This window comes from Symphalangus syndactylus, chromosome 5 (genome assembly GCF_028878055.3).
Source record: "Symphalangus syndactylus isolate Jambi chromosome 5, NHGRI_mSymSyn1-v2.1_pri, whole genome shotgun sequence".
Classification (NCBI taxonomy): domain Eukaryota; kingdom Metazoa; phylum Chordata; class Mammalia; order Primates; family Hylobatidae; genus Symphalangus; species Symphalangus syndactylus.
In genome coordinates this window covers 143,761,458-143,789,220 of record NC_072427.2, presented here as the reverse complement: position 1 = coordinate 143,789,220, position 27,763 = coordinate 143,761,458, and the positions used below count along the sequence as shown (strand labels likewise).

The 27,763-nt window shown below is 44.3% G+C and overlaps 1 protein-coding gene across 2 annotated transcripts; it reads right to left on the bottom strand.

Annotated features, from left to right (window-relative positions):
• MANSC1 (MANSC domain containing 1) lies at positions 1-22,250 on the bottom strand. Of its 2 annotated transcripts, XM_055280614.2 has the most exons (5): positions 21,903-22,194; positions 14,786-14,924; positions 14,602-14,683; positions 9,586-9,726; positions 1-1,698 (listed from the first exon to the last, which is right to left on the bottom strand). In XM_055280614.2, exons 2-5 carry the CDS (start codon positions 14,822-14,824, stop codon positions 767-769), a joined length of 1,194 nt encoding a protein of 397 aa, XP_055136589.1. In that variant the 5' UTR covers positions 14,825-14,924; positions 21,903-22,194; the 3' UTR covers positions 1-766. The 2 variants fall into 2 exon arrangements, with proteins under 2 accessions (XP_055136589.1, XP_055136588.1); XM_055280613.2 differs by having other exon boundaries at positions 14,602-14,924; positions 21,903-22,250.
• Positions 22,251-27,763: the final 5,513 nt, after the last annotated feature.

The following is a 27,763-nucleotide window of genomic DNA, read 5'->3' as shown; positions in this document are numbered from 1 at the left end:
TTTATTCAAATATTTAATTGGAAGGAACTACATCTGGAATAAGTTTTATTGGAATTCATATAAAAAGAAAAGCAAATCCATTAGAAATTGATATAAACAGTTGATTTTATCTGGAACCAAGAATGTGAATGAATTGGAACCTAGATGTCCTAACCTGTTTCTTTGCATAAAAGCCAGTTGATTTTTGAAATTTATATGGCAATTATACTTTATTACTTTAGGTAGATCTTTGTTTTCATTTAATATTTTAGAGACAGATCACCCAAAATTACCTAATTTGGTTCCCACTTCACTCGTTCTCAAAAACCAAACATAAAGCAGAAGGGGGCCAGGTCTGGTGGCTCACGCCTATAATCCCAGCACTTTGGGAGGCCAAAGCGGGTGGATCACTAGGTCAGGAGTTTGAGACCAGCTTGACCAACATGGTGAAACCCCGTCTCTACTAAAAATACAAAAATTAGCCAGGCATAGTGGCACATGCCTGTAATCCCAGCTACTTAGGAGGCTGAGGCAGGAGAATCACTTGAACCCAGGAGGTGGAGGTTGCAGTGAGAGCCGAGATCGTGCCACTGCACTCCAGCCTGGGCAACAGAGCAAGACTCTGTCTCCAAAAAAAAAAAAAAAAAAAACAAGAAAAAGGAAAACAGAAGGGGGCATTTTCCTGTCTTCAAAATATAACCTCCTGCTAAGACTAGCAAGTCAGCAGAAACTCACTGCATTTGGGCATCTGGTTACTAAATGAATTAAGAGACACTGAGTTCCATCCTTAGATGTCCACATAGATCCCATTGATCAAATAATCCAGTCTTGAGTAACGTTTCCTGCGGAGTGATTCCGAGAGGATTCTACCCAGGAGGACGAGGCCTATCACCAGGAACAGGACACCAAAGAGCAGGGACCCGATAAGAAGCCACTTTTCAAAGGGAAGGCTGTACTGATTTTCTGGAACACTGCCCTGGGAGGAACTGCCTGGACTGGCCTCCCTACCTTCCCAGGAAGCAGTTTTATTCGTAGTGGAAGACTCCACATTTGACATAGAAAGTGCAGTAGGGTTATACACATTCCCTGTGTTCAAAGTTAGGTTGGAGATTTCTGTAGGCAGTATTGTTTCTAGGCTGCCTTTCAGGTCCGTAGGTGCCTGGAAGGTGGTAGTCAGAACTGCTGTTGCAGCCATTGCTTGGAGTATAGCCACAGTCCGTGTAAAAACTGTAGAAATGAGGGTCGTGGGAGGCTGAGAAGTGACAGTGGTTACAGGTGGAGCTGTGGTGGCCAGCTGTGGCTGGGAAGTCCCAGAAGTTGTCACTGAAGCATTGGTGGGTAGAAGGGTGGCGGGCTTTGGAGTGGCCAAGGTGGTATGTGGAGAAGCAACTGCCACCGTAGCTGGGAATGCACTCACATTTTCAGGCAGCAGATGAGCTATTTCTTGATCAGAGGAAAAGTGTGAACTCTGAGAATGGCCTTTTTCCTTATAAGTAAGGAGCTGGGCACTTGCTTCATCCATCTTAAATAGTTTCTCCAAGTGATCTGAGGATCCAAACTTCTGAGAAAGTGTGTCTCTCCATGAGATATCGGTGGGCTTTGAATAATCTGTGTGTTGATGGGCTAGGGGAGTGACTGCTTGTGAAAACTGGCCATGTAAGAGAGAATCTTCCTGGGGTAACTCTTGGCTTGGCAAATTTCTGGTCAAAGATGGAATATCTGAAAATGTATGTAAAATAAAAGGAAGGCTTATATAACTCCAGGCTAAGGTAGGTTAAAAAAACACAAACATAACAGCTTGTCCAAAAGATCCCCAAACTGGTTGGCCATGGTGGCTCACACCTATGATCCCAGCACTTTGGGAGGCTAAGGCAGGAGGATGGTTTGAGACCAGGAGTTCGATTCCAGCCTGAGCCTGGACAACATAGGGAGATCCTGTCTCTTAAACGAAAAAATCTCCAAACCGTTGATACTTGACATTTCATTGAAATGTGTGCAAAATGGAAAAACACAAATTGCTAAATGAGAATCTGATAATGCCGCCTCTCTACCAGATGCTGTGGTTTATTTCTAGCGTGATAGGACAGAAGAGAAGAGAACTGTGTGGAGGCGGACCAGGCAAATTAAGGAAAAGGTGGGAGTTGCACAGCAGAGAAGCCGGAGGGGCTCAGCAGGGCAGCAAGAGGCTTAGGAAGATGGAAAGGGTTCTCCATCTTCCTAAGGGGCCAAGGCCAGGGAAAATAGTGGGCCGGAAGGTGACCTGAGCAGGAAAGGTTGGCAGGGAGAATGCGGGGGAAGGTGTGGGCTTCTGCAGGACATGCCAACTAAGACCGAGATGACACTGGGGAGCCAGTAATGATCAGGAGAGGTTTCAGTGGGGGCATGGGGCAGGCAAGAAAGGTATGTGGAAGCCGTGGGAAACGAGGCGACAGAACAGGAGAGAGGGAGCAGAGTCCCTGTGATGTGTCTGTGACAGGGAGGAGGAGGAGGGGCCAGACAGGGTCTGGTCTCCTCTGTGAGCACTGAGGCCACAGCAGCAGCAGAACAACAACAAAGACAACAAAAAACCAGGGATGCATCGTTCCAGCACTGTGCTCAGAGGAGGGAGGCCATCTGGGAGATTTCATTTGGATTCTCAAAGATTAGAATTTTGGAGCCAGTTGTCATAGGTCATGAGGATGATGGGACCAATATTTGAAATCACGATGACCACATTGTAGACATAGAGGGCAGAAAAACCACACAGTCCTGATGCCTGCTGAGGAGAAACCAGCCCCAGATCCTACTCCTGCTCCAAGAAGCTTAGAATTTTTCTCCTGATCACACACCCCATTGATCACAGCTCAAACTGGAAAGGCCTGTTCAAGCAATTAAGTGCAGGGAATGACCAGGTGAACTGCCGTGTAATCACTCTGCTGCTGGGCTAACCATCTCACGTTAGAACTGCAGAAAATACAAGGAAAGAAGCAGAGGAAGGTCCTGGCATTTCTCAGTCCACTCACTCCTGCTCTCTTTTCCTGTTTCTTCCTCAATTCACCTCCATGCCAGTTTCCAAACTGGTCCTCAGTCTCCTCTTTCCTACAAACGGATCCAGAGGCAGCTTCGGATTCGTGCCATCTTGTGACTACTCTCTAAGCCTTACCCCTCTGAGAGGTTCTTTGCACTGTCACTTATTCATCCATCTAGGACAGGGCTCAGCAAACTATGGCCTGATGGACAAATCTGGCCTGCCATCTGTCTTTGTATGACTTGCAAGCTAAGAATGATTTTTACATTTTTTTAAAATTTTTGTTTGTTTTGAGACAGTCTCACTCTGTTGCCCAGGCTGGAGTGCAGTGGTATGATCTCGACTCACTGCAACCTCTGCCTTCCAGATTCAAGCAATTCTCCTGCCTTAGCCTCCTGAATAGCTGGGATTACAGGCACGTGCCACCACACCTGGGTGATTTTTGTATTTTTAGTAGAGATGAGGGTTCACCATGTTGGCCAAGCTGGTCTCGAACTCCTGACCTCAGGTGATCCACCCACTTTGGTCTCTCAAAGTGCTGGGATTACAGGGGTGAGCCACCATGCCTGGCCAGTTTTTACATTTCTTTTAATGGCTGAAAAATAATCAAAAGAATATTGTGTGACACAGGAAAAGTATACAAAATTCAAATTTCTGTATTTCAAAACCTAAAGTACTGGTGTGAAAAGCCTAAAATACTATTTGGCCCTTGGCAGAAAAAGTTGGTGGATATCTGCTCTAGGATATAGTATTCTACTCTAAAATAGAATTTGGGTCAAATGAAATATATTTGAAAATATATTTTATTATTTTTTTGAGACAGGGTCTTGCTCTGTCACCCAGACTGGAGTTCAGTGGCACAAACACAGCTCACTGCAGCCTCAACCTCCTGGGTTCAAGCAATCCTTCCACCTCAGCCTCTTGAGCAGCTGGGACCACAGTGCCATGCCACCATGCCCAGCTATTTTTTGTATTTTTTGTAGAGACAGAGTTTTGCCATGTTGCCCAGGCTGGTCTTGAACTCCTGGAATCAAGCAATCCGCACACCTCGGCCTCCCAAAGTGCTGGAATTACAGGTGTGAGCCATCATACTTGGCCTATTCATTTTAAAGTCAAAAAAGAAAAAGACTGTTTAAGTAAACACTCCGTGATGTGTGTGAAATCAGAACTTAAATATGGTCATTGACAAGAATGGCTAAAACAGCTGTTTTCTTTTTTTTTTTTTTTTTTTTGAGACGGAGTCTCGCTCTGTCGCCCAGGCTGGAGTGCAGTGGCGCAGTCTCGGCTCACTGCACGCTCCGCCTCCCGGGTTCATGCCATTCTCCTGCCTCAGCCTCTCCGAGTAGCTGGGACTACAGGCGCCCACCACCACGCCCGGCTAATTTTTTTTTTGTATTTTTAGTAGAGACGGGGTTTCACCGTGGTCTCGATCTCCTGACCTCGTGATCCACCCGCCTCGGCCTCCCAAAGTGCTGGGATTACAAGCGTGAGCCACCGCGCCCGGCCAAAACAGCTGTTTTCTTTCTCAAGCATGCAAGCTCATAAATAAAGCGAAGCTAGGGCCAGTCCCACTTCTTGATAAGATTCCTCTGTTGGCAGAGGTCCTAGAACCACACAGGGATCCTCCACACCTGCTCCATTTGCCTCACCCACTCATGTTTGCCATTGGGGCATGGTGCTTCCTCTCAGTCACGCAGAGATGAGCCACAAAGGGGGCTGCAAAGCAGCTCTGCACCCTTAACCCCTCTTTGGAGTTTTATTTTCAAACGACTTCACTGAGTTGAAAAATGAGAGACTGACTATTACTGGGACCCCAGCTGAGCAAACAGACTCCCAATTTATTCTATGTCTGAATTCTCCTATTCTTCCAGTCCTTGGTAAAAATGACATGCCATGAAGCTGCCAACAACAACAATAAAAGAATACCAAACTGCAATGACTTTAGAGAATGAACAGAATCCACTGTCATCTTTCAAACTCTTGGTCTGTAAATATTAGTCAATGGGATATAGGAAATAGAGGCTGGGCACAGTAGCTCATGCCTGTAATCCCAGCACTTTGAGAGGCTGAGGCAGGATGATTGCTTGAAGCCAGGAGTTTGAGACCAGCCTGGGCAACACACTGAGACCCCCCATTGCTACAAAACGTTTTTAAAAAATTAGCCTGGCATGGTGGTGCATTATCTGTAGTCCCAAATACTCGGGAGGCTGAATGGAGAGGACTGCTTGAGCTCAGGAGGTGGAGGCTGCAGTGAGCCATGATCGCACCACTGCACTGCAGCCTGGGCAACAGAGTGAGACACTGCCACAAAAAAAAAAAAAAGAGAGAGAAAAGAAAAATAGAGTTCTTCCAGAAACAAACCACCAAACAGATAATCTGTATTTAATTTCACTCCAGGCAGGAGGCAGATAATTCATTTTTAATGGGGTGATATGAATTCATCAACATGGACAGATTCATAAACAGAATTACAAACACAACTTGCACACATCCTGTAGATATAAACAGTCCTTTGCATACTATGTCCGGGGTTGGTGCCATGTTGCCCCTAGGTATCCATCAACCTGCTCAGGGGCTGGCAACACCCCCTGGTGGCTGCCACAAGAACCGTTTAATTCTAATTTCACTTCATTACCTTCACACTCACCCTAAAAAGATTTATGCACATGCCAAGTTCCCTTTTTTCCCATTTCCATTGGCAAGGATCTTCATCCCATACATGCTCTTTTATATGTGCATTACGAAAGCGACAACACTCCAGAAGTATTAGAAAACAAATTCAGCTGTAATTTCTATCATCATATCCTAACAACAATTATTTACACAATACTCTGTGCTTCATGCTCCTGTTTGAGAGGATGTTTGACACATCAGGTTTCCCTGGCACATGAATAAAACTCAGACACAGCCTCAGCTAGGGGGCAAAGCAGTGTCAACACGCAGACACCCTGGGCAGTATCATTCCCCGAAGCACCTCATACTTAATGCAGTCAGGAGAGAACCCTAGATTCCACTCCACCTAGATTCCATTCCACAACCCTAAAACTACTCAAGTTTCCCCCAGTGCAGCAAATGGTGTCACCATTCATCTGGATGCTCAAGGCAAAAACTAGGACTTGGCCTTGATGGTTCTTTTTTTCGGGTCCCCCAGACTTATACCACCAGCAGGTCCTGTCAACTCTACTTCGGAACAGCCCATATGTCCACTACTCTCTCCATCTTGCCTGCCACTCCGTTTCTTCACCCAGATCTCACCTGCGCCTCCTAACCAGTCTTTCCATTTCCACTTTGCTGCTGTGTCACTGTCCATTCCCAAGAGGGCAGCTATGGTGAGCTTTGAGAAATCACCTTTTTTTTTTTTCCCCCGAGACAGGGTCTTGCTCTGTCATGCAGGCTGGAGTGCAGTGGCGCAATCTCGGCTCACTGCAACCTCTGCCTCCTGGGTTCAAGCAATTCTCCCGCCTCAGCCTCCCGAGTAGCTGGGATTACAGGCACGCACCAGTACACCCGGCTAATTTTTGTATTTTTAGTAGAGATGGGGTTTCACCATGTTGGCCAGGCTGGTCTCGAATTCCTGACCTTGTGATCTGCCCGCCTCAGCCTCCCAAAGTGCTGGGATTACAGATGTGAGTCAGGAGGTCAGGAATTCGAGACCAGCCTGGGCAACATGGTGAGACCATCTCTACTAAAAATACAAAAATTAGCCAGGCATGGTGATGCTTTCCGGTAGTCCTAGCTACTCAGGAGGCTGAGGGAGGAGAATCACTTGAACCTGGGAGGCAGAGGTGGCATTGAACTGACACTGCACCACTGAACTCCAGCCTGGGTGAAAGAGTGAGACTCCATCTCAAAAAAATAAAAATAAAACTCCCAACAGCTTCCCACCACACACCTAAAAACTCCCGGCCAGGCACGGAGTTTTCTCAGCACTTTGAGAGGCTGAGGTGGGTGGATTATCCGATGTCAGGAGTTCGAGACCAGCCTGGCCAATGTGGTGAAACCCTGTCTCTACTAAAAATACAAAAATTAGCCTGGTGTGGTGGCATATGCCCCTCCTAAGGCAGAGGTTGCAGGGAGCTGAGATCACGCCACTGCACTCCACCCTGGGCAACAGAGTGAGACTCTGTCTCAAAAACAACAACAACAACAACAAACAAAAAAACTCCCTCCTGTAACTTACAAGGTGTTATGTGATCTGGCCCTCCCTGCCGTTTTGCGTATCACTCTCTGCATATTTCACAATGAGTCAACCAGCTGGGATTGGAGTGTTGGTTTTTTAAACACTCCAAGCCATTCTGCCTGAGGACCTTGGACTTGGAAGGTCTTCCCCTGATCTCACATCGGGCTCCTCCCGGTTCAGATCTCAGTTTAGGGGTTACATCTTTACTTACTGATTGTCTATTATACCGTCCTGTCTCAATTCTGTGCATAGCACTTGTGACTATATTTTTCTTGATTATTTATTTATTATGGTTATTGTCTCTCTCCCCTAAAACATAAGTTCCAGAAGGGAGAACCTTGTTTTCCTACTTTTTTTTTTTTTTTTTTGAGACAGTGTCTCACTCTGTCACCTAGGCTAGAGTGTAGTGGCACGAACACAGCTCACTGCAGCTTTGACCTCCTGGGCTCAAGGAATTCTCCTACCTTGGCCTCCCAAGTAGCTGGGACTACAAGCTCATGCCACCATGCCCGGCTAATTTTTTTAATTTTTTGTGGAGATGAGGTCTCATCATGTTGCCCAGGCTGGTCTCGAACTCCTGAGCTCAAGTGATCCTCCCACCTCCCAGAGTGCTGGAATTACAGGCATGAGCTACCGCACTTGGCCAGAACCTTGTTTTTCATGTTTAGTGTTATTTCCTTAGGGCATAGAAAGTACTTGGCACATAGAAGATGCTAAATAATATTTATTTACTGAATAAATGAACAAGTAGAATATTAAAAATCAAGAGTATGATGATAACTTTCTAAAACTTAAATAAAAGAAAAATTGAAGCTGGGTACAGTGGCTCACGCCTGTAATCCCGGCACTTTGGGAAGCCAAGGAGGGTGGATTACCTGAGGTTAGGAGTTGAGACCAGCCTGGCCCACATGGTGAAACCCCGTCTCCACTAAAAATACAAAAAAAAAAAAAAAAATAGCTGGGCATGGTAGTGGGTGCCTGTAACCCCAGCTACTTGGGAGGCTGAGGCATGAGAATTTTTTGAACTCAGGAGGTGGTGGTTGCAGTGAGCTGAGATAGCGCCACTGCACTCAGCCTGGGCGACAGAGTGACTCTGTCTCAAAAAACAACAATAACCCTCACGCCTGTAATCCCAGCACTTTGGGAGGCCGAGGCGGGCGGATCACGAGGTCAGGAGATCGAGACCATCCTGGCTAACACGGTGAAACCCCGTCTCTATTAAAAATACGAAAAATTAGCCGGGCGTGGTGGCGGGCACCTGTAGTCCCAGCTACTCGGGAGGATGAGGCAGGAGAATGGCGTGAACCCAGGAGGCGGAGCTTGCAGTGAGCCGAAATCATGCCACTGCACTCCAGCCTGGGCAACAGAGCAAGACTCTGTCTCAAAAAAAAAAAAAAAAAAAAATTAGCTGGGCGTGGTGGCGGCTGCCTATAGTCCCAGCTACTCGGGAGGCTGAGGTGGGAGAATGGCGTGAACCTGGGAGGCGCAGCTTGCAGTGAGCCGAGATCGCACCACTGCACTCCAGCCTGGGCCACAGAGCGAGACTCCGTCTCAGAAAAAACAAACAAACCAACAACAACAACAACAACAAAAAACCCCACTAAATTCTGTAATTCTGATTTTATGCAAATACTGTCTATGAAGGGTCCACAGAATTACCTAAGCAACATTATATTTGTTTTCACTTTTTTTATATGGATAATCTCAAAAAAAAGAAAAATTGATACTGAAACCATTTCAACTTGAAAAATTAACAAGCCAAAGTCTCAGTAAAACATATCCCAGTAATTATATTAATTTTTTTGCTATTTATTTTCCATTCTGAATTAATATGTAAGTTCCATGAACATGGAAACTGTACTTCTAGTGTTTTGCACAGAATCTGGCACATGGTAAATATTTAATAAATATTTCTTGAATGAATTTCCTTTCTGGTCTAGACAATAAAATCCAGTGAGTTTGATTTCAGATGAGATTGGGTGCATTCAGGGTGGTATGGCCATAAACAAGTTTGATTTCACATAATGTCATTATAATGGGAACTTAATAACAAATATACTAGAACTTTCTATATTAACACGAGTCTTCACCCTTTCAAAACAATCACGCTGGAGATTATTCCAGTGTTGCTGACCTTGTTCTAAAGAGGTGCTTCAAAAATGTTTCATAAAAGGTTTGTGTGCCTTTTATCTCATGAAGGTAAAAACAGAAACAAACCAGAACAAATACTACCATGGCTTTCATTGGAAATCAAATTTTGGTTTAATAAATTGAATTTCCAAGCATGAGATTTTCTGGTATGTCTCAGTATTTGTGACCCTTTCTGGTAGTTTTATTTAGACTCTTGTAGAAAATCTTTCACATGAACCAGTCTTAAATTATTCCAATCACAAAAGAAAAAGTATAATGCTTTTATTACCTCTAATTATCCTGTAACTCATAAGTCCTTTTGCTGGTTTCAATGGGCAGGCTTCCTCACTGGGACAGAAAAATAGGTAGCAGTTGGGTTGTCTAGCTGTTTTTCGAGTGTCGAAGATCATCAAGTTACATGCTTTGTCCCCTGCAATGAAAGGTTTCATAAGCATGATTTTGAAATGAGATTTTCTAAAGAGTAGGGCAAGCAGGAAAAACTTCACTTATGATGGGGTCCAACACAAACACCTTTGTTCATTTTGTTCACTTGCTTGCTGACCGCTGAATCATTTCCTTTTCCTTAGTTTAGTCGCTTAAGGCAATTTTAAAAAACATTGGGTTTAGCTTTTTTTTTTTTTTTCACAAGATGGCACCGAAGGCGAAGAAGGAAGCTCCTGTCCCTCCTAAAGTCGAAGCAGAAGCAAAGTCTTTAAAGGCCAAGAGAGCAGGGCTGAAAGGCGTCCACAACCGCGCACACACACACACACACACACACACAACGATCTGCATGTCACTCACTTCCAGCAGCTCAAGACACCACTGTGGCTCCAAAGGCAGCCCAAGTATCCTGGGAAGAATGCTCCCACATGCTTGACCACTCTGCCATCATCAAGCCCTGACTACTGATGTGCTATGAAGATAGAAGACAACCACACCCTGGTGTTCACTGTGGATGCCAGGGCCAGCAAGCACCAAAGAGGCTGTGAAGAGGCTCTCTGACACTGATGTGGCCAAGGTCACACCCTGGGCAGGCCTGTTGGAGAGAAGGAGGCATGCGCTCCGCTGGCCCCTGCCCACAATGCTTTGCATGTTTGCTACAAAACTGGGATTTATTTTTATTTTGAGATAATGTCTTGCTCTGTCACTCAGGCTGAAGTGCAAGTGCAGTGGCATGATCTCAGCTCACTGCAACCTCCACCTCCCAGGTTCAAGAGATCCTCCCACCTCAGCCTCCTGAGTAACTGGGACTACAGATGCAAGCCACCACACCCGGATTTTTTTTGTATTTTTTGTAGACATGGAGTCTCTCTATATTGCCCAGGCTAGTCTTGAACTCCTGGGCTCAAGCTGTTTGCCCATGTTGGCCTCCGAAAGTGCTGGGATTACAGGTGTAAGCCACTGCACGTGGCCATGTCTTGGATTCTGAAAGCATCTCAGATGCCTATAAAGCCATGAGTGGAGTCAGTAAATTATCATAGATATCGTGGCTCCTTCCACACAGGATCTGAGTAGCATATGGAATACAATATATCCTTTAATTTTTATCTGTACCATTCTTTGTGTTTTTCTTCCAATTTCCCCTCTCTCCTTGTCATGTTTGCTTTTCTATGTTCCTTCCTTCCTCACTTTTCACTCTTAACTATAATTTCTGGTCTCTTCTTTTTCTTTTTTGAGTCAGGGTCTTGCTCTGTCATCCAAGCTGCAGTGCATTGGAACAATCATGGCTCACTTCAGCCTTGACCTCCTGGGCTCAAACAATCCTCCCACCTCAGCCTCCCCAGTAGCTGGGACTACAGGCGTGCACCACCATGCCCAGATAATTTTTTGTTTTTTGTAGAGACAGGGTCTCACTATGTTGCCTAGGCTGATCTTGAACTCCCGGGCTCAAGCAATCCATCCCCCTCAACCTCCCAAAGTACTGGGATTATAGGCATGAGCTACTGCACCCAGCCGCTGGCTTCTTTTTCTGTTCCTCTTGTGTCCAACAGAAATTAAACTCTCTATTCATCATGGCCTAGATTTGATTTTGTCTTCCATTTGGTACAGTCTGACATCTTTGGGAGGTCAGCATATCCCTGGTCAGGTTGAAGGTTAAGAGGCACATAGGCTAACTGTTAAAAACACACGCTGTGTCGACCGTCACCACCACTGGTGCTAGTCAGGCAATGGTGACAGATCAACTCCAACTCCCCAGATGGGAAGGAAGATTTAATTGGCCTCTGCAGGAGTTTTATCATGTCATATCCCCATTACTCAGATAATAACAGGAGTACTCCTGCTTTTTCTTTTTCTTTTTTTTGGGACGGAGTCTCGCTCTGTCGCCCAGGCTGGAGTCCAGTGGCGCGATCTCGGCTCACTGCAAGCTCCGCCTCCTGGGTTCACGCCATTCTCCTGCCTCAGCCTCCCGAGTAGCTGGGACTACAGGTGCCCGTCACCACGCCTGGCTAATTTTTTTGTATTTTTAATAGAAACTGTGTTAGCCAGGATGGTCTCAATCTCCTGTCCTCGTGATCCGCCTGTCTCGGCCTCCCAAAGTTCTGGGATTACAGGCGCGAGCCACCGCGCCCGGCCAACTCCTCCTTTTTCTTTCTCAACAATGTGATACCAGAAATACCTTTCTTTTTAGCACTTAGGTAAAGGGGAGGTACCGTAAGCCTCAACATTGTATGCAAGATATGGTGCCCATTGTGTTATGTGCATTTTTCTAGAGTATCATCAAGTTATCATAGTGCCTTTTGAACCCTCAGTGGTTAAACCATTTCTCAATAAGTGAGGAAAATGTTTGAGATCCATTAACTATGGTCCCAAGTACCTCTGCTTGTAGTAAGGCAGTAATAGGACTTTGGCTTCTAGAATAAAACAGCAAACCCTCATTTCTTAGAATTGAGGAGAAATGCAGGGCTTTGCTGATGCCTGTAAATACCCACACTTACAGTATTCAGTCCTGCTTGCAGGTGATATTTCTATTTCACATACATGTTGATGTCAACATTTAAAGAAAAACTAGAAATTTAAATTAAACTTCTGTCATTTCCATAAATTACTTGCATAAAGTGTTCCAAGGCACACTGCTCAATGAGACCATCGAAGAGATTTTTCCTCCTAACACCAAGTACACGGTGTCTTCTCCACACCATTTTGCAGCAACAACTATATATCCTACTATTCAGTTCAATTCTGACACCAACTATCCAGAGCTGGCATCAGACTCCATGGATTATAGGCTCAGTATCACAAGACTGCCCTCATTTCAGAAGCCAGCAGCAAGTATCAGGTCTCCAGGTCACCCACAGTTCTGTCTGACTCGGCTACTACGAATTCAGGGATTCCCATGATCCTACCCCCTCAGAGTTGATAATTTGCAAGAACAACTAATAGAACTAAGGAAAATGCTGTATTTACTATTGCAGTTTATAATAAAGGATACAAACGAAGAGCCAAAAGAGGCTCCTATATTTACTATTGCAGTTTATAATAAAGGATACAAATGAACAGCCAAAAGAGGCTCCTAGAGTCCCAAGTGCAGGAGACTTTGTCCCTGGGGAACTGGGGTGCATAATTCTCTTGACACTGGGATGTGTTCACCAACTTGGATGCTTCCCCATCATCTAGGGGTTTTTATGATGGTCTCATTTTACACAGGCATGATCGATTAAGTCATGGGCCACTGTGACTGAACTCAATCTCCAGTCCCTACCCCGAGGTGAAGCCTCACTAGCACAAACTCAGGTATAGATGAAAGGGGCTGGTTATGAATAACCAAAGACACGCTCCCATCACTTGGGAAATTCCAAGGTTTTTAGGAGTTCTGTGCCAGGAACTGGAGACAAAGATCAAGTATGTATCTTTTGAGACAAGGTCTTGCCGTCACTCAGGCTGGAGTGCAGTGGTTCGATCAAAGCTCACTGTAGGCTGGGTGCGGTGGTTCACACACTTTGGGAGGCCAGCACTTTGGGAGGCCTCATTTGAGGGAGGATCATTTGAGGTCAGGAGTTCAAGACCAGCCTGACCAACATGGTGAAACCACGTCTCTACTGAAAGTAGTAAAAATTAGCTGGGTGTGGTGGCAAACACCTGTAATCTCAGCTACTCGGGAGGCTGAGGCAGGAGAATCACTTGAACCTGGGAGGCGGAGATTGCAGTGAGCCAAGATTGCACTACTTGCCCTCCGGCCTGGGCAACAGAGTGAGACTTCATCACAAAAAAACAAACAAACAAACAAACAAAAAAGTCCACTGCAGCCTCAACCCCCTGGGATCAAGTGATCCTCCCACCTCAGCCTCCCAGTAGCTGGGACTACATGCGTGCACCAGCATGCCTGGCTAATTTTTTACTTTTTACAGAGAACAGGGTCTTGCTATGTTGTCCAGGCTGGTCTCAAACTCTTGGGCTCAAGCAATCCTCCTGCCTTGGCCTCTCAAAGTTCTGGGATTACAGGAATGAGTCACCACGCCCAGCCATTCACCAGCTTTTTCTAGGCTCCTTGATGGCAAGGCCTTGTCCATCTTATTCACTGTTTTCTCTCTAGCAACTACTAAAGTGTTAAGTACTCAATAAATTTAGTTTTTTTCATTTAGAGAACTTGGACAGGGTCATAAGTAAAATTGAAAAAAGGTTTTACCAAGATACACAGTATACTTCTCTTCGCAGTACAAATATTTAAATCCTGAAATATGCAAAGGCCTGGTTCAAACCTATAGGTCTCAGTTTCCTCCTATGTCATGAAAATGGACCAGACTAAATGATTCCCCATCCCATTAGAGTTCTAGAAGCTGTAGTTACCTAGTAGTCAGTGTTTTTTTTTTTTTTTTTTTTTTTTGACTTATCCTATGCCACCAGCTCCAAGGAAGGAGATGAAATGGAGGTTTTATGCTTCCAACTTGAAGATCAAATGCTGATTTTCCCAAGAGGTAAGAATTCTATTTTTTGTCTCAACTCCTTTTCTCTGTTTACATTTTCTTTGTAATATCACACCGTATTCCAGTACTCCATGCTGACGGCAGCTAACAATTTCAATAGGATTTTTGTTTTCAATATTCTAGATACTGGTTGGGATATAACACCAGTGATTCTCAACCTCTTGTCTACCCAGTCTCCTGAGGGATATATACATACATTCATCAATAACTTTGACTCAGCTTAGGATAGGGGAGGGCACACTTGTAGAAAATTCTCCAGTGATTTTGTCACTTACATTCATACCCTGTTGAGAATCACTGGTATAAGTTATTCAGCCACATCCCCCAGCTCCTGAAGCCACAAAACACATGGAACAAAGGATTGCCAAGAAACCACTATTTACCTGAGATGTTTTTTGTTGAACAGCAAGAATTAATGCAGTCTTCTTGAGTTGAAGTATATATGGGCTCATTGCCTCTGATTCCCTTAGAAAGGGATGACTGGATGTCAATGACAACATCTTCTAGACTCCTGTTGAGGCAATTCTGACTAGCAGACAGCCTTAGTGTCAGCAAGCAAATTATTACCAAAGTGTAAATCAAGCTCCCTTCTCCCCCGAAGAACATTTTAAATTTCAGTTTAGTTTTGGTCTTCAAAGGTCAAGGATAATCCTCCCTCTGGTCTTAGTTTGATTTAAGAAGGCTGCACAGATGATGAGATTTCTCTCTAGAACAAAAATGGAAAATCATCAATGAGTTTTGTTTCTTTAACAAACAAGGGAAGAAACATTTCGTTTCCTTAAAGTCAATGAAAAAGATCCACGTACAATTTAGAGAAGAAAAGAAACAAGTATTTTTTGTTTCACTTTTAGTAAATTTAAGACAACTTTTCATTAAACGTTTGGCAAAGAACTAATAAGCATAAGCAAACATACTACCTCACCAATGCTGAAAAGCTGACAATGCTTATGAAGGAACAGACATAAGCAGTAGGCCTGCCTCAGAATTCTACAATCCTTCCCTCTTCTAACTCAGAGCAGAGAGTGCACACATTTCTAGTCACTGATGAAGCAGTAGTAATAGGTTTGAGCATATTTCCTTTCTCAGTAACAACAATCAGCATTTTAAAATCATCTACTAGGGGCTAGGTGTGGTGGCTCATGCCTGTAATCCCAGCACTTTGGAAGGCTGAGGTGGGTGGATTGCTTGAGCTCAGGAGTTCAAAACCAGCCTGGGCAACATGGTGAAACCCTGTCTCTACTAAAAATACAAAAAATTAGCTGGGTGTGGTGGTGCATGCCTGTGGTCCCCGCTACTTGGGAGGCTGAGGTGGGAGGATCACTGGAGCCCAGGAACTTGAGGCTGCAGTGAGCCGTGATTACACCACTGCACTCCAGCCTGGGTGACAAAGCGAGACCGTATCTCAAAAAAAACTTAAAAAATAAAAATAGGTGACAATATACTAGATGGTAGACATCGTGCTAAGGAATTTACCACTCTTTTGAATTGTTATTCTCTTTAATTAATTTATTACCATCTTTAATCTTTATACCAACCGTAATGGCTGATACTGAGTGTCAACTTGATTAAAGGATACAACGTATTGATTCTGGGTGTGTCTGTGAGCATGTTGCCAGAGGAGATTAACATTTGAGTCAGTGGGCTGGGAAAGGCAGACCCACCCTGAATCTGGGTGGGCACAACCAAATCCGCTGCCAGTGCAGTTAGAATATAAGCAGGCAGAAAAATGTGAAAAAGAGAGACTGGCCTAGCCTCCCAGCCTATATCTTTTTTTTTTTTTTTTTTTTTTGGAGACAGAGTCTTGCTGTCACCAGGCTGGAGTGCAGTGGTGCAGTCTCGGCTCGTTGTAACCTCCACCTCCTGGGTTCAAGTGATTCTCCTGCCTCGGCCTCCCGAGTAGCTGGGACTACAGATGCATGCCACCACGCCCGGATAATTTTTTGTATTTTTAGTAGAGATGGGGTTTCACTGTGTTGGCCAGGGTGGTCTCGATCTCCTGACCATGATCCGCCTGCCTCGGCCTCCCAAAATGCTGGGATTACAGGCGTGAGCCACCACGCCCAGCCCCAGCCTATATCTTTCTCCTGAGCTGCATGCTTCCTGCCTTCAAACATCAGACTCCAAGTTCTTCAGTTCTGAAACTCCTTGCTCCTCAGCCTGCAGATGGCCTATTTTGGGACCTTGTGATCATGTGAGTTAATACTTAATAAACATATATATATATATATATATATATATATATATATATATTCCATTAGTTCTGTCCTTCTAGAGAACCCTAATACAACAATCTTGCAAAGAAGCTATTATTGGCCGGGTGCAGTGGCTCATGCCTGTAATCCCAGCACTTTGGGAGGTCGAGTCGCGTGGGCAGATCACCTGAGGTAAGGAGTTCGAGACCAGCCTGGCCAATGCGGTGAAACCCCATCTCTACTAAAAATACAAAAATTAGTTGGGTGTGATGGCGAGCAGCTGTAATCCCAGCTACTTGGGAGGTTGAGGCAGGAGAATCGCTTGAACCTGGGAGGTAGAGGTTGCAGCGGGCCATGATTGCGCCACTGCACACAGCCTGGGTGACAAGAGCAAAACTCCGTCTCAAAAAAAAAAAAGCTATTATTTTCCTCATTTTATAATGAAGAAACTGAGACAGTCTTTCCTATTGCTGCTTCTCCTCAAGAAGTATCAAACCAGAGTTAGAAAACTCTAATAATCTAATCCTAGAAATTAGCCAGTCAGCAGGAGGAATACTCTGGCTCAGTTAAAGGAAAGTTTAGGGGCAGGTTTTCTTTTTGACAGCCTTAAAAATACAAAAGTCACACTATGTATAATGCCAACTCTATTGAGATGCTGGTTCTTTTAGGAAAAATAAATGTTAAACTGGCAAGACAACACAAGAAATTATCCTTACCTATCAACCTCCACATTTCCATTTAACATTTCATTAAACATTTTGTTGAATACAAATTCTTTGCTGAATGATAGCTTAGAGCAGAATTACTACTTCTTTAACCTTTGTTTATTAACCCCTTTGACAGTCTGAGAAAGCTCAGGATCTCTTTTGTGAGACATATTTAAAAATGCATAAAATGGAATATGTAGGATTCCAAAGGAAACCAGTTATATTGAAATATAATTATCAAAATAGATTTTAGAATGTCCCTACAAAATCCTGGTGAAAGAAATCAAAGAGGAGCCAATAAATAGAGAGATATAACATGTTCATGGATACAAAAACTTTATTTTGTTAAGATATCAGTGCTTCCTGGCCGGGCGCGGTGGCTCAAGCCTGTAATCCCAGCACTTTGGGAGGCCGAGGCGGGCGGATTATGAGGTCAGGAGATTGCGACCATCCTGGCTAACACGGTGAAACCCCGTCTCTACTAAAAATACAAAAAATTAGCTGGGTGTGGTGGTGGGCGCCTGTAGTCTCAGCTACTCAGGAGGCTGAGGCAGGAGAATGGCGTGAACCCCAGAGGTGGAGCTTGCAGTGAGCCAAGATCACACCACTGCACTGCAGCCTGGGTGACAGAACGAGACTCCGTTTCAAAAAAGAAAAAAAAAGATATCAGTGCTTCTCAACTTGAGCTACAGATTAAATACAGTCCTTTTTTTTTTTTTTTTTTTTTTTGGAGACAGAGTCTGGCTCTGTCCCCCAGGCTGGAGTGCAGTGGCACCATCTCGGCTCACTGCAAGCTCCGCCTCCCAGGTTCACGCCATTCTCCTGCCTCAGCCTCCCGAGTAGCTGGGACTACAGGCGGCCACCACCACGCCCTGCTAATTTTTTTGTATTTTTAATGGAGACAGGGTTTCACTATGTTGGCCAGGATGGTCTCAAACTCCTGACCTCTTGATCCGCCCACCTCGGCTTCCCAAAGTGTTAGGATTACAGGCTTGAGCCACCATGCCCGGCCTAAATACAGTCTTAATCAAAAGCCCCCAAAGTTATTTTTTGGGTATCAACCAACTGATTTTAAAATTTACATGGAAATGCAGAAAAGACCAAGAACAGTCCAGAATACTAAAGAACAAAGTTGGAAGACTGATACTACCTGACTTCAACACTTACTGTAAAGCTACAATAATCAAAAAAGTATGGTATTAGAAAGAGAATAGACAAATAGATCAATGGAATGGAATAGTAAACCCAGAAATAGACCCTCCGAAAGAGAGTCAACTGATCTTTTACAAAGGAGCAAAGGGAATTCAATGGAGAAAGGACAGTCTTTTCCAAAAATGGTACTGGAACAACTGGATATCCATTTGCAAAAATGAATAAATAAATAAATCGAGCCACATACTTTATACCTTTTGCAAAATTTAGCTCTAAATGGATCACAGACTTAAATGTAAAATATAAAACTGTAAAATTTCTAGAAAATAACAGAAGAAAATCCTTGTGACCTTAGATTAGGTGATGAGTTTTTAAATACAATACCAAGAGCACACTCCATGAAAGAAAAGTTTGATGTTGGACTTCATTAAATTAAAAAACTTCTGCTCTACAAAAGATACTGTTAAAGAGAATGAAAAGATAAACCGCAGACTTGGAGGAAATATTTGAGGTGTTTTTTTTGGAGGAAATATTTGTGAAACACACATCTGATAAAGCAGTAGTCCATAGCCTTTCTGGCACCAGGGACCAGTTTCACGGAAGACAATTTTTCCATGGACAGGGTTGTGGGGGGTATGGTTCAGGATGATTCAAGTGCATTGTATTTATTGTGCACTTAATTTCTATTATTACATTATAATATATAATGAAATAATTATACAACTCATCATAATGTAGAATTAGTGGCAGCCCTGAGCTTGTCTTCCTGCAACTAGACGGTACCATCTGGGGGTGATGGGAGACAGTGACAGATCATCAGGCATTAGATTCTCACAAGGAGTGTGCAGCCTAGATCCCTCACATGCGCAGTTCACAATAGGGTTTGTGTGCCGATGAGAATCTAAGGCCACCACTGATCTGACAGGAGGTGGAGCTCAGGCGGTAACGCAAGCAATGGGGAGTGGCTGTAAATACAGATGAAACTTTGCTCTCTGGCCCACTGCTCACCTCCTGCTGTGTGGCCCATTTCCTAATAGGTACTGGTCTGTGGCCCAGGGGTTGGGGAACCCTTTGATAAAGGACTGGTATCCAAAATATACAAAGAACTCAAGTCAGCAATAAGAAAACAAACTCAGTGGACAAAAGATCTGAGCAGACACCTTACCAAAGAAGATATACAGATGACAAATAAGCATATGAAAAGGTATCTAACATCATATGTCATTAGGGGATTGCAAATTCAAACAAGATACCACTACCCACCTATGAGAATGGCTAAAATCCGAATAATGGACAATACCAAATACAAGGACATGGAGCAACAGAAATTCTTGCCTGGGCGTGGTGGCTCACACCTGTAATCCCAGCACTTTGGGAGGCCAAGGTGGGCAGATCACTTCAGGTCAGGAGTTCGAGATCAGCCTGACCAACATGGTGAAACCTCGTCTCTACTAAAAAAAATACAAAAATTAGCCAGATGCGGTGGCAGGTGCCTGTAATCCCAACTACTTGGGAGGCTGAGACAGAAGAATTGCTTGAGCCCAGGACGTGGAGGTTGCAGTGAGCTGAGATCATGCCACTGCACTCCAGCCTGGGCAACAGAGTGAGACCCTATCTCAAAAAAAAAAAAAGAAAGAAAGAAATTCTCATTCATTGCTGTTGGGGAATGCAAAATGGTACAGCCACTTTGGGAGAAGTTTGGCAGTTTCTTACCAAGCTAAATGTAGCCTTACCATACAATTCAGCAATTGTCCTCCTATGTATTCACTCAAATGAATTGAAAACTTATGTCCACACAAAAATCTGCACTAGAATATTTATAGTAGCTTTATTCATAATTGCCAAAAACTAAAAGCAACCAAGATGCCCACCAATAGATGAATAAACAAAATGAGATACATCCATACATTGGAATATTATTCAGTAATAAAAATAAATGAACTATCAAGCCACAAAAAGAGATGGAGGAATCTTAACTGCATATTCCTAAGTCAAAGAAGCCAGTCTGAACAGATATGAATCTAACTATATGACATTCTAAAAAAGGCAAACTACAGCAGCAGTAAGGTCAGTGGTCACCAGGAGAACAGGAGTGGGAGGATGAATCGGTGGAGTGCAAGGGATATTTGGGGCATTGAGACTATTCTGTATACTACTGTAATGGAGGATACATGTTATTGAACATCTGTCAAAACCCATAGAAATGGAAAACACACAGAGCAAACATTATGTGAACTATGGACTTTTAGTTTTAAAAAATGGTAAAACCAAAAAAAAAAAAAAACACCAGAAACAAACCAGTATATGGTAATAAAACACAAGTCTAATACCTTTCTTGCTGTTTGTCAAAATTCTGTATACAGTAAAATAGTAACATTTATTGCTTCTAAAATGCCAGTTTCTATGCTAAGCACTTTATATATATCATGTCATTTAATCATTACAGATCCCATTATTATCCTCATTTTAGTTAAAACTTATAAAAAGTTGTGGGACATAATATGTGCTTCTTTATTAACCTATTAAGTAACAAGTGGTCATCTAATAACTGCCATAATTTTGACATGGTATTGAGTATAGATAATATTTTGAAATATGTGCAACAAGTCGTGATATAAAAATATCGGCAATATTTACAGGGGGCAAATCACAGCTACTGCTAATACTACTGTGGCTTTTGCCTACATTCCATTTCAGAAGTCGGTGAAATAATAATTTTTTCCACTCAAGTTCACAGACATCCTGAATTCTATCCATGGATACCTTATCATGGACTCCCCAGGTTAATAATTCTGGCCAAGGTACTTAATATGCTGCCATATTTTGCAAGCCTCTAGGGAATCAGGAGAAAACCAGGCAAATACTTTATTTTGAATGGATTCTAATGTAGCCTCTTTTCAAGCTTTTGCAAAGAAACCCGAACTATGTAAGGAGATGGGGCAGGAGTTGTTTTCAGTATGCAGCACTGAGAGAAGGTTTAAGAGTTTTATATCATTAAAGAGGCTCAGCAATATTAGGTTAGTGACGTTTTCTAATCCATTATTATTTAGGCTTTAAGGGCCTGAAGTCGAGTTGAATCTTGTTCAAAGTCGAGGGAAAAGGACACAGGCGGGTGAGAGAGGCTGCCCCTGAGTTTTCACGTCTGCATACAAGAGTCGCTAAAACTTACTCGCACATAATTAGTTCAAATATTGGAAATCATCTTACTCACAGCACACTATAATTTACCAAGATGCTTATAACTGTATACACACACACACTCTACAGAGAATTAGACAATTAGCAGTTTCAATAATGAATACAGAGACAACTACAAGAAAACAGGGAACATTTTCACTTCCTTTGAGGAAATGCATGTTGCCTACTGAGCTATTCTTCTGCCTCTCCTTCTGATGTCAACGCAGAGCCAGAGCCATTTATGGCAGGTGCCTTGAGCCCGCCTAGAGGTACCCTTTGGAATACTGCAGCGACTCAAGGATCCTGGTCAGCCCTTATTGGCCCCAGCTGGTCCTTCGGATGCTCGCGTGTGGGTGAAGGAGCCTTGGCCCCCGGAAAGGAGGGGACCGACTCTCTCCGCAGGTAGCGACGTCGCCTGCGGCCGGTCGGGGGTGGGTATTGGGGAGACCCCTTTACCTGGCGTCGAGAGGACCCCGGGGCCCCTGCTGCCCTCCAGGTGCGAGGACAGCTCTGTCGCGCCCGCGGGAAGGACCGGCGAATCCGCGCGGGGGTCTCGGCGGGGACCGCAGGGGATGCTCCGCAGCTCCCGCACCGGCCTGGCGGGTTTTGTGGTTAGCAAGTTCCTGCTTCCGTCGCAGCGACGGAAAGTTTACCGCGGGGGAAGGGCACGTTCCTGCCCTGCAACCCGGAGCTGCTTCCCGGCAACATTAGCGCGTCCCACCCCGCGGAGGCTCCGGGCTCCCGGCCCCAGCGCTGAGCCCCGCAGAGAGGTGGCGCCCCCCGCGCCCCGCGCTCCCCCCGCCCCGCGTTCCTCCCAGCTGAGCCACACCGCTGACTCCCGGCTGGGCGCGCTGCGAGGGGGAGTGCGTGCCTCCCTGCTGGTGGCCCGAGGGTCTGCAGGTGAGCCTTGCCTCGCGGAGGCCGGAGCCCGCGCAAATTAAAATAAATGCACATGGGGAAAACGTCCAACAGTACAAAAATAGACACAGTGACAAGTCTACCCCTCACCCCCATGCCCCAGTCTCCTAGTCTCCCTCCGCAGAGGCAACCACTGAGAGCAGTTTTTTGATGTGCAAGGGCTTATAGTGCATCCTATTGGGGGCATAGTTCTGAGAGTCCTTTTTCCATAATTGGAGGATGGAGTCCTCAATTAAAGATGGCAATTCTTGAGTTAAATATTATCTGCAAGACAAACTTCAGGGAAGGTATTTGGCTTTCTGCAGTATTTATTGTTTGTAGATAGGATAATAATGGTGAAAATGCTGGTGTCTGTAACATATATTAAAATTGTATCCCTAACACTTAGCATAGTGCCTGGTACACATAGGCGCTCAGTAAATATTTAACTAAAATATTTTTGTTGACTGAATGAATGGAAAAGAACTGCATAGGGCATAGGTTGTGGAAGTTTCTAAATTACTGCTGGCCCCATCCCCACCTCCATAAACTCACACACAAATGCAACATTACTAAACCATTGACACTTAGTTTGCCATATGGTCTAACCTTTGACAGTATCTTCACCTCTGTTTTGAAAGAGCTTGCAGACCTGAAGCGCTATGCAATTGCAAGTAAGTCCAGGCCTGTACAGCCAACAGCTACACACCCTAGTCTTAACCAATAACTACAGGAGGATTAGGTTGACTGACAATGCTTGTGAACAAAGGTCCATTGTGTGAAACTAACTCTACTTGTAACCAAAGGATGACTCTTGAATTACAATGTTGCTAAATCTAGGTTTGAAAGAGTTACCAAAGAAAAGTAAACTCCAGAGTAATTTCCCATTGCAGTGATTTTCCTGATGCAACAAGGGACTGATCTGCAAGTGTGTTTTATCTCTACAGATGATACACTTCAGGGTTCAGGGTGTAGAGCTATCACAGTTTTTGAATCTCTCTACATGGGGTAATCCATGCTAGTTACTAAGTAGACCTTTCCAATATTAGAAACTTAATATTCAGTGCTTTAATACAATGAACCTGTTTTTTTTCTTTTTTTGTTTTGTGTTTTGTTTGTTTTTAGAGATGGAGTCTCGCTGTGTTGCCCAGGCTGGAGTGCAGTGGCATGATCTTGGCTCACCGCAACCTCCACCTCCTGGGTTATAGCAATTCTCCTGCCTCAGACTCCCGAGTAGCTGGGACTACAGGCACATGCCGCCACGCCCGGCTAATTTTTTTCTATTTTAGTAGAGATGGGGTTTCACCGTGTTGCCCAGGCTGGTCTCGAACTCCTGAGCTCAGGCAATCCACCCGCCTCGGCGTCCCAAAGTGCTAGGATTACAGGCGTGAGCCACCGCGCCCGGCCTGAACCTGTTTTCATTGAAGTGATATGTTATTTTTTCAGTTATGACAGTGAACAAAGGATATTGATTAAAATAATGATTAAAGAAATATTTTCTATTGATATGTGTTTAATTTATAAATATCATTGTTTATTCATTCATTTTTTGAGACAGGGTCTTGCTCTGTTGCCCACACTGGAGTGCAAAGGCACAATCACGACTCACTGCAGCTTTAACCACCTGGGCTCAAGTGATTCTTTTGCCTCAGTCTCTTGAGTAGCTGGGACCACAGACGCACACCACCACACCCAGCTAAGGTTCTTAATTTTTTTTTTTTTAAACTTTGAGATGGAGTCTCGCTCTGTTGCCCGGGCTGGAGTGCAGTGGCATGATCTCAGCTCACTGCAACTTCTGCCCCCCAGGTTCAAGCAATTCTCCTGCTTCAGGCTCCTGAGTAGCTGAGATTACAGGCTCATGCCACCATGCCCAGCTAATTTTTGTATTTTTAGTAGAGTTGGGATTTCACCATGTTGGTCAGGCTGGTCTTGAACTCCTGACCTCAAGTGATCTGCCCACCTTGGCCTCCCAAAGTGCTGGGATTACAGGCGTGACCCACCGTACCCGGTGTTTTAAATTATTTGTATAGATGAGGTCTTGCTACATTGCCCAGGCTAGTCTCAAACTCCTGGGCTCAAGCACTCCTCCTGCTTTGGCCTCCCAAAGTGCTGGGATTACAGGTGTGAGCCACTGTACCTGGCTTACTTAAAAATAAAATAAAATAAAAAATTTTAATTTCTGGCCTGAGTCATAACTTAGAAATTATATCCATTGTCACTTCATTTCCTGAAGAGATTCTTGATACTCTTCTCTAAGGGTTAGAAGTCCCATCTATGTGGAGTTAGATTTTTTTAAAAATAATCAGAAAACATGTATTAAGCGGCCGGGCACGGTGGCTCACGCCTGTAATCCCAGCACTTTGGGAGGCCGAGGCGGGTGGATCACAAGGTCAGGAGATCGAGACCATCCTGGCTAACATGGTGAAACCCTGTCTCTAATAAAAATACAAAAAATTAGCCGGGCATAGTGGCGGGCGCCTGTTAGTCTCAGCTACTGGGGAGGCTGAGGCAGGAGAATGGCGTGAACCCAGGAGGCGAAGCTTGCAGTGAGCCGAGATCGTGCCACTGCACTCCAGCCTGGGTGAAAGAGCAAGACTCTGTCTCAAAAACAACAACAACAAAAACATGTATTAAGCACCTGCAGGGGAAATTAAAGACCAATAATACCAATGAGATCTACCTTTAAGACGTTCATAGTTCAGTAAAGAGTCAAGTAAATCAATGGCCGTGTAAACAGTAAGTGTGATGAAGGCCAGGTGTAGTGGCTCATGCCTGTAATTCCAGTGCTTCGGGAAGCCAAGGCAGGAGGATCACTTAAGCCTAGGAGTTTGAGGCCAGCCTGAGCAACATAGCAAGACTCCATCTCTACAAAAAATAAAAATTAGCCTGGTGTGGTGGTACACGTCTGTAGTTTCAGCTACTTGGGAGGCTGAGGCAGGAGGTTCTCCTAAGAGCCTAGAAGGTAGAGGCTGTAGTGAGCCATGATAGCATCGCTGCACTCCAGCCTGGGCAACAGAGTGAGACCCTGTCCCTGCCCTCCCCAAGAAAAGAATAAATGTTATGATAGAAGATGGCAACTAAAAAGGCTCAGAGAAGGGACATCTGATCCCAATTTCTGGGAGGAGGTGTTAATTATTGAAGAATGAAGTTATTAGCAGATGAGGAGGAAAAGGCTGAATATTTCAGGAATAGGAAACTGCATGACCACAGGAAATTCAGCCTGTTAGGAAGGTTACCATGTGCACAGAAGAATAGAGAGAGAGGCTGGGGTCAGAGCAGGAAGGTTTTCACATGTTAAATCTTAAACTTTATCCTAAAGGCATGAGGAGTTCCTGAAGGTTTTTTGTAGGGCAGTGACAGGTCCAGAGACCTAATTAATATTCTAGAAAATTATCTCTACCTGCCACAGGAGGGATGGATTGAAGGACGTGAGACCAGAGGCCTCTCTTCCAAGAAACGGAAGTGATAAGGCCCTGAAATGGGCATGCAGATAGAGGAGAAATTAAGAGGAGAGGCTCTCCAGGACACAACGATTGGTTGGATGTGGTGCTGACAGTAAGCAGGCTTCTGGCTTGGGAGCCTGGTTGGGTGGGAGTACCAGGTCATATAAAGACGCGGGAAGAGGAGTCAGTCTGGAGTGGACAGAGGCATGATGAGTTTTGAAAACATGAATCCTGGTTTTATCACTTATTAGTTGTGTGACCAAGAATAAATCACTTAACTTTTCTGTAAAATTAGGAAAGTGGTATCTACTTTATATGCAGGTCATAATATAAACCTTTTTATGCAGGTCTAACATATAGACCTGCAGACCTGTAAACTCAAAAAGGCTGTTCAATTGCTAGTTATTACATATACAATAACATAGTTTGCTGCTCATGTAGAAGGGATTTTAAAGGTGCTAAAAGACATCAATAGCAAATGTTTCCTAGCTATAAAGCTCTTCCAGCAGACTCCTTATGTTACATAAATGCTCATTTAATTTTCTTGCCACCAGACTGTAAGCTTCCTAAGTACAAGGACTGGGCCTTGTTGAATTTTTTATTCTTAGCGTGTAGCAAGCGCCTAGAACATTTCAGGTTCCCAAGAAATCTTAAGCCAGTGAAGGAAGGAATTTTATCTTCATATGTTCTTCTTCTGAATATAGCTTTATGGATATGGAATTCGTATACCATACAATTTACCCTGGTAAAGTGTACTCTACAGTGGTTTTTAATATATTCAGAGTTGTGCATTCATCATTACAATTTTAGAACATTTTCATCAACCCCAGGAAGAAACCCTATACCCAATGATAGTCTACATTTCCCTTCCACCCACCCCTCCTCGGCCTTAGGCAACACTAATATATTTCTCTCTCTGTAGTGCTTCTCCTGGACATTTCATATAAATGGAATCTACAATATGTGGTCTTTTGTGACAGGCTTTTTTTTTTTTTTTTTTTTTTTTTTGAGACGGAGTCTTCGCTCTGTCGCCCAGGCTGGAGTGCAGTGGCGCGATCTCTGCTCACTGCAAGCTCCACCTTCTGGGTTCAAGCGATTCTCCTGCCTCAGCCTCCGGAGTAGCTGGGACTACAGGAGCCCGCCGCCACGCCCGGTTAATTTTTTTTTGTATTTTTAGTAGAGACAGGATTTCACCTTGTCAGCCAGGATGGTCTCAATCTCCTGACCCCGTGATCCGCCCGCCTCGGCCTCCCAAAGTGCTGGGATTACAGGCGTGAGCCACTGCGCCCGGCCTGACAGGCCTTTTTCATATTGAATAATGTTGTCAAGGTTACTCTACGTTGTAGCATGTATCAGTATGATTTCATCCTTCCCTCATTTTGGCTGAATAAATATTCCATGATTACCACACTTTATTTATCCATTCATCAGTTGATGCGACAGAATATCCTTTTAAGAATGAAATGTTTGGCGGGCGCGGAGGCTCACGCCTGTAATCCCAGCACTTTGGGAGGCCGAGACTGGTGGATCACGAGGTCAGGAGATCGAGACCGTCCTGGCTAACACAGTGAAACTCCGTCTCTACTAAAAAAATACAAAAAAATTAGCCGGGCTTGGTGGCGGGCGCCTGTAGTCCCAGCTACTGGGGAGGCTGAGGCAGGAGAATGGCGTGAACCCGGGAGGCGGAGCTTGCAGTGAGCCAAGATCGCACCACTGCACTCCAGCCTGGGCGACACAGCGAGACTCCGTCTCAAAAAAAAAAATGAAATCTTTATCCAAAAGGAAGCATAAAAAACACCATCACATCAGTATGGACTGGTGTATGGAACACAAAGCAAATATACTTTTATGTGGAAAAGGGGAAACAAGAACCAGAATGAGTTATTTTCCATTCCTCACCCCTTTTACCTCCTCTGTCACCTTCCCCTCCAAGAGGAAATCTGGGAGGGGAAGCAAGGACTCTCGGAAAGGGAATGG